The following is a 7,158-nucleotide window of genomic DNA, read 5'->3' on the forward strand; positions in this document are numbered from 1 at the left end:
GCACTCCCTCAGTACTGTCCCTCTGACAGTGCGGCATTCCCTCAGTACTGACCCTCTGACAGTGCAGCACTCCCTCAGTACTGACCCTCTGACAGTGCGGCACTCCCTCAGTACTGATCCTCTGACAGTGCGGCACTCCCTCAGTTCTGACCCCCTGACAGTGCGGCACTCCCTCAGTTCTGACCCTCTGACAGTGCGGCACTCCCTCAGTACTGACCACCTGACAGTGCAGCACTCCCTCAGTACTGACCCTCTGACAGTGCGGCACTCCCTCAATACTGACGCTCTGACAGTGCAGCACTCCCTCAGTACTGACCCTCTGATAGTGCGGTGCTCCCTCAGTACTGACCCTCTGACAGTGCGGCACTCCCTCAGTACTGACCACCTGACAGTGCAGCACTCCCTCAGTACTGACCCTCTGACAGTGCGGCACTCCCTCAATACTGACGCTCTGACAGTGCAGCACTCCCTCAGTACTGACCCTCTGACAGTGCGGCGCTCCCTCAGTACTGACCCACTGACAGTGCAGCGATCCCTCAGTACTGACCCTCTGACGGTGCAGCACCCCTCAGTACTGACCCTCTGACAGTGCAGCACTCCCTCAGTACTGACCCTCTTATGGTGCAGCGCTCCCTCAGTACTGACCCTCTGACGGTGCGGCACTCCCTCAGTACTGACCCTCTGACTGTGCGGCACTCCCTCAGTACTGACCCTCTGACAGTGCGGCACTCCCTCAGTACTGACCCTCTGACAGTGCGGCGCTCCCTCAGCTCTGACCCTCTGACAATGCGGCGCTCCCTCAGTACTGACCCTCTGACAGTGCAGCACTCCCTCAGTGCTGACCCTCTGACAGTGCAGCACACCCTCAGTACTGACCCTCTGACAGTGCAGCACTCCCTCAGTACTGTCCCTCTGACAGTGCGGCATTCCCTCAGTACTGACCCTCTGACAGTGCAGCACTCTCTCAGTACTGTCCCTCTGACAGTGTAGCACTCCCTCAGTACTGACCCTCTGACAGTGCAGCACTCCCTCAGTACTGATCCACTGACAGTGCGGCATTCCCTCAGTACTGTCCCTCTGACAGTGCAGCACTCCCTCAGTACTGGCCCTCTGACAGTGCGGCACTCCCTCAGTACTGACCCTCTGACAGTGCGGCACTCCCTCAGTACTGACCCTCTGACAGTGCGGCACTCCCTCAGTACTGACCCTCTGACAGTGCGGCACTCCCTCAGTACTGACCCTCTGACAGTGCGGCACTCCCTCAGTACTGACCCTCTGACAGTGCGGCACTCCCTCAGTACTGACCCTCTGACAGTGCAGCACTCCCTCAGTACTGACTCTCTGACAGTGCGGCACTCCCTCAGTACTGAGGTAAAATGTCAGAAGGAAGCTTGTGAGTCAGAGGCCTCCTGGACTGGCTGTTCTAAGTTCCTCCCCTTGTCTCTCACTGGTTGTCAACTTAATTCTGAGACTGGGAGGGGCCAAACCAATAAAAGCAGCAGGGAGGCAGAGTGTCGATCTCATTGCTTCCGTGTGGGACAAGTAAGGACAGGATATTGTGAGAGAGCAGGTACGGTACAGCAAACAAGGTGTGGCAGGGGAAAGGTGCAGTCTTTCTGCTCTAACTTTCTGTTTGTGGCTCTGAAGTTGGTTTTATAAAATAAATCTCCAGGAGGCAAACTGAAGATATCTGATAATGAGTCAATGTTTTAAAATGTGTTTGTGTCAGCGCTGTTGTGTCTGTATTAACGTGTTTTTCCTTCTCTCTTTCAGTCACCTCCTGTCGAGTTTAAACCATGGCTGATGATGAGGTTGCAGCTCTGGTGGTTGACAATGGATCTGGGATGTGTAAGGCTGGCTTTGCAGGAGATGATGCTCCCAGGGCGGTCTTTCCCTCCATCGTGGGACGCCCCCGGCACCAGGTCAGTCCTTCAACTGTTTGTTTGATTCTGGTGGGGTCTGGGCCCTGATCCTTTGGGTGGGGCGGGATCTTGTATAAGAAATGGTTCAGCTTCCTCTGTACAGTTTGTGGTCTGGAGCCTATTTCCTTCATGCTTCTGATGTGTGTTTAACCCTTGTTGATTCCTATTTTGCAGTACATGTTTGGCTGGTCAGTGTGGGACTGTGGTTGGGGTTTCAGTGTGACCCTTGTCCAAGAGGTTTTAGTGGATTAAGTAGAGAAATTAGTTCTCCTGCTGAGGGCTTGTTAAGAGGCTGCAGGTTAATTGATTGCTGCGAGGCTGAACATGGAATTTTACTGCCTGACATATGGATTTAATGGTAGCTTGTAGAATGTCATTTAGATAGTTACTTAAATGAACATGTGGTGTAGCATGAACTGGGAACGCTGACTGTCAGAGTATTTACATTTTACACCGATTTGAATTTGAAGCAGTTAAACTTGTGGGATGTGTCCAGCTGTAATATGGGCAACTCCTGCAGCTCCAGGTCAGCCAGGAGTTTACTCCTCTCCGAGAATTCCTTGTCTAATTCTACAATCTTGGGCCTGTTTAATCTGTACTGTACATGCTAGATTTGGAGGAAGCTATTTAGCTTGTTCTTTATTCAGTTCTTGGTGTGACAACTTCTAAATTTGCAATTACCCCACCCCCATTTCAGCATCAAGCGCTTTTCACTAGTTTGCTACATGTCAACCACACTGAGCCAAGAGGAAACCGTTTCTCTGTATCTACTCTTGGCAATCTAACCCTTGGGTGAATCTCTGTAATATCTCCTAGGACAGCCCTCTTACCCCACCCCACCCTGCAATCCAATCTCCCTCCACCTCTTCCAGTTCTTTTGACCTTGCAAACCAAACTTGATCAAACCAAAGCAATGATGCCAGTTGTGTTTCTAGGTTTGTGAGATACTCGTTACGTGGTCCAGCCCACACTTGTGCTGCTTCACTATCTGCTATGTGATTCTCGAAGCTTGACTCAGTTGATCAATCTTCAATCAGAAGGTTGGTTGTTTTCAATCCTGATCCAGAGACCACACAATCCAAACCCTCTTTGGGATGAGGTTTGGAAAGAGGTTGTTAAATGCCCTGTAATGTGTTTCATTGGTTTGCAGTTTCCAGGTTGGACCTGAGTTTAGCCTGTCCTTCAGATGGTCTGAGCTCTCCGTGAGGAAGCCATGCTCAGATCCTGGATCCGGTTTCTATTCATTGACGTGTGCTATAACAGGGGCTGTGAGAAGAACTCTGTAACCTTAAGCAGCTCAAACATAACCTTGTGGTCCTATTCCGCTCATTGCCCCAGTTTATTCTGGTGCTGGAAGGAATGTTTTCCTTCTCTTGCGTGTCAGTATTGAGTGGGTTTAGCAATCTTCCAAACAGGTCGGATTGGGTTATGTCCATTGCAAGGCCCTCTTTGCAGTAACATTGCTGATGCGTTTAGTTTAACCTGTAACTGACTGCATCAAAAACCAACTGGTCTTGATCAATTGGGGAGACTGCGGTGGTGTGGTGGTCTTGTCGCTGGACAGTGATCCAGAGTCACGCTCTGGGGACCTGGGTTCAAATCTCACCAGGGTAGATGGTGGAATTTGAATTCAGTGGAAAAACCTTTTGGATTTACAAGTCTAATGATTGACAATGGTTTCTAAACCCTTCTGCTTCACCCATCTGGCCTTCATGTGACTCCAGACCCACCGCAATGTGGTTGACTCTTAATTGCCCTCTGGGACGGGCAACAAATGTTGCCCCGCATCCCTCATCCAATGAATAAAGAAAAAGAATCTATTCTTTTCCTTTTCATTATTCAATCATCCCTACTCTGGAATCCCAAATAAGTTTGGTCACCACCTTTCTTGCTCGCTTCACTCCCACATCTGCCTCATTCCATGGCATCTGAGGTAAAATAGTTTGAAAATACAGTTTTCAAAGAACAATTTTAATTTTCTCTGCCAGCGAGGATAACATTTATTGTCCATCCCTAATTCTCCTCCCAAAAGTGGAAGTGAGCTGCCTCTTGAACCACTGCGATCTTGAGGTGTAGGTACACCCACTGTGCTGCTAGGAATGGAATTCCAGTATGTTGCGACAGTGAAGGAACGGTGATGTATTTCCAAGTCCGGGTGGTGAGTGACTTGGAGAGGAACCTCCAGGTGGTGGGGTTCCCAGGTATCTGCTGCTCTTGTCCTTCTAGATGGTAGTGATCATGGGTTTGGAAGCGGTGGTTGAAAGTGTCTTGGTGAGTTGTGGCATGCATCTTGTAGGTGGTACACATGGCTGCCACTGTGGTGGGTGGAGGGACTGGGTGTCTGTAGGTGGGTGCCAATGAAGTAGGCTGCTTCAATCTGAATGCACACCTCTATTACATTACTAAACCAATATCACTTCAAGATTGATGTTTTCTACATCAGTGATTAGTGCCTCTATCACCAACTTTTCAGCTCTCGGTGAGCATGCTCAACTGTTATAAAATGTAACCTGTCGCCTGTCTTCAGAAGCACAGGATATCAATCAATAGAAAATCCCCACTGTGTTTAGTCTCTGTCTTTACCTGCAGTTGGTGAATTAATCCTTTTTTTGTTTGTTTTTATTCCCCACTTTCCAGGGAGTGATGGTTGGAATGGGTCAGAAAGACAGTTACGTTGGTGATGAAGCCCAGAGCAAGAGAGGCATTCTGACTCTGAAATACCCAATCGAGCATGGCATTGTGACCAACTGGGATGACATGGAGAAGATCTGGCACCACACCTTCTACAATGAGCTGCGAGTGGCCCCAGAGGAGCATCCTGTTCTCCTCACAGAGGCTCCTCTCAACCCCAAAGCCAACCGGGAGAAGATGACCCAGATCATGTTCGAGACCTTCAACACGCCAGCCATGTATGTTGCCATTCAGGCTGTGCTGTCCTTGTACGCCTCTGGCCGTACAACTGGCATTGTGCTAGATTCTGGTGATGGTGTTTCCCACACTGTGCCAATCTATGAAGGGTATGCCCTGCCTCATGCCATCCTGAGATTAGACCTGGCTGGCAGGGATCTCACTGACTATATGATGAAGATCCTGACTGAACGTGGGTATTCCTTCACTACCACAGCCGAGAGGGAGATTGTGCGCGACATCAAGGAGAAACTTGCTTATGTGGCCCTAGATTTTGAAGCTGAGATGCAGACCGCCAGCTCCTCTTCATCCTTGGAGAAAAGCTATGAGCTCCCTGATGGCCAAGTCATCACCATTGGTAATGAGCGTTTCAGGTGCCCAGAAGCCCTTTTCCAACCATCCTTCCTTGGGATGGAATCTAATGGGCTCCATGAGACCTGTTACAATAGCATCATGAAATGTGATGTAGATATCAGGAAGGATCTGTATGCCAACACGGTCTTGTCTGGTGGAACCACCATGTTCCCAGGTATTGCTGATCGGATGCAGAAGGAAATCACAGCCTTGGCTCCGAGCACAATGAAGATTAAGATCATTGCTCCTCCCGAGAGGAAGTATTCCGTGTGGATCGGAGGCTCCATCTTGGCTTCACTCTCCACCTTCCAGCAAATGTGGATCAGTAAGCAGGAGTACGATGAGTCTGGGCCCTCCATAGTCCATCGCAAGTGTTTCTAAATTGCCCTGGGCTTGTAATAAAATCAGCCTCTGTTTTTCGCGGGTCCACAACTGAACCAAAAATGTTTCTCTGTATTTCAAGGCCTCTTGCTATAGCTGAACATGAATTTTGTAGTAGATTTGTTACTTTAACTATTAAAATAAAACATCTGAAATCAATTTCTCTTTTGTGTTGTTGAGCAAAGGTGTCACACTTCCTGTTTATAATGTTGTTATCCTCAGTGCTGCTGATTTCCTTTTAAAATCACTTGTCTCCACTAAAATGAACTAATCACTCTGGTGCTGGAATTGTGAATGAAATGCTGGACAATCACTACAGGCTTGACCACCTGTGAAGAGGAAGTGTAGAACGAGTTTAGAAATGGGGTCTGATTTATACCGAGGTTGTCGTGGACAAAGGACGTGTACAATGGTGATCCAGGCTAAGGATGCGGATACTGGCATGTAGGAGATCAGAATGTGTTAATGGCAGAACGAGAGGGCAAGTAGGGTGTTCAAGGACAATTTGAGATGGGGAACACATGATCTGGGAGGGGAGAGAATAGTGAGGGGGGGGGGATGGATTGATGGAAGAAATAAAAAATTATAGAAATGAAATATTGTAGAGAAAAAACAAAACGGGCTGAGGAGAGTTCACAACAGTGCAGGTACTGTTTACATACAATCATATCCTGACAATGGAACAATTCACTTCATATCTGTTTCAGATCAGCTGTGTATAAATAACCTTCACTGATTATATAACTTTGTTAAAGTATTTTAAAACCATTATTTTAAAACTATTATTTCCACCCTGAGTGCACCCTCCTTCCTACATCAATCTCACGGTTAAAACATTTTTTTAAAATCGAGAAGTTCTTTAAAAAGAGTAAATGGATTTGAGGAACTGGTCACCAGCTGAGGGACTGTAGCCTGTTCTCTGATTGTAATCAGTAGTAATAATGTGACAAGAGCTGCTTCTCGTTGTTCAACACACTAAACTTTCATCAAATTTCTTTTGAGAGCATCAAGAAAAGTCTGTTGTTAAATATCCTTCCTGCCTGGTTCAATAATCCCTGTGCCTTACACACACTGCCAGGTGTCCAACACAAGGACAGCAATCCACTTTTATTTAACTAACTTCTGAGGAAATGTTGATTGGAGGTAATATTGGTCACTGCTCACTCACCATCTATGGTGAAGAATGTCGGGCGCGATTCTCAGGAGGCTGGTGAATGACGGGAGGCCGTTGGATCAGGGGTGGCTCTCGTTAATTGTATGGAAATCGGCTTAAGTTGTGATAATTAAGCAGCACGGTAACAGTGGTTAGCACTGTTGCTTCACAGCTCCAGGGTCCCAGGTTCAATTCCCGGCTTGGGTCACTGTCTGGGGGGAGTCTATCTGCATGTTCTCCACGTGTCTATGGCTGTTCCGGTTTCCTCCCACAAGTCCCGAAAGACGTGCTTGTTAGGTGAATTGGACATTCTGAATTCTCCCTCTGTACCCGAACAGGTGCCAGAATGTGGCAACTAGGGGCTTATCACAGTAACTTTATTGCAGTGTTAATATTAGCCTACTTGTGACAGTAATAATTATTACTACTTTTGAAAAACGT

At 47.8% G+C, this 7,158-nt stretch overlaps 1 protein-coding gene across 1 annotated transcript; it reads left to right on the plus strand.

Moving 5' to 3' along the window:
• The first annotated feature begins 1,441 nt into the window (after nucleotides 1-1,441).
• Nucleotides 1,442-5,723, plus strand: LOC140385909 (actin, cytoplasmic A3a). The gene is made up of 3 exons (XM_072468550.1): nucleotides 1,442-1,570; nucleotides 1,774-1,922; nucleotides 4,560-5,723. The coding sequence occupies exons 2-3, from the start codon at nucleotides 1,797-1,799 to the stop codon at nucleotides 5,562-5,564; spliced, it is 1,131 nt and encodes a 376-aa protein (XP_072324651.1). The 5' UTR covers nucleotides 1,442-1,570; nucleotides 1,774-1,796; the 3' UTR covers nucleotides 5,565-5,723.
• The last annotated feature ends 1,435 nt before the right edge of the window (nucleotides 5,724-7,158 follow it).

This window comes from Scyliorhinus torazame, chromosome 11 (genome assembly GCF_047496885.1).
Source record: "Scyliorhinus torazame isolate Kashiwa2021f chromosome 11, sScyTor2.1, whole genome shotgun sequence".
NCBI classification, from domain to species: Eukaryota; Metazoa; Chordata; class Chondrichthyes; order Carcharhiniformes; family Scyliorhinidae; genus Scyliorhinus; species Scyliorhinus torazame.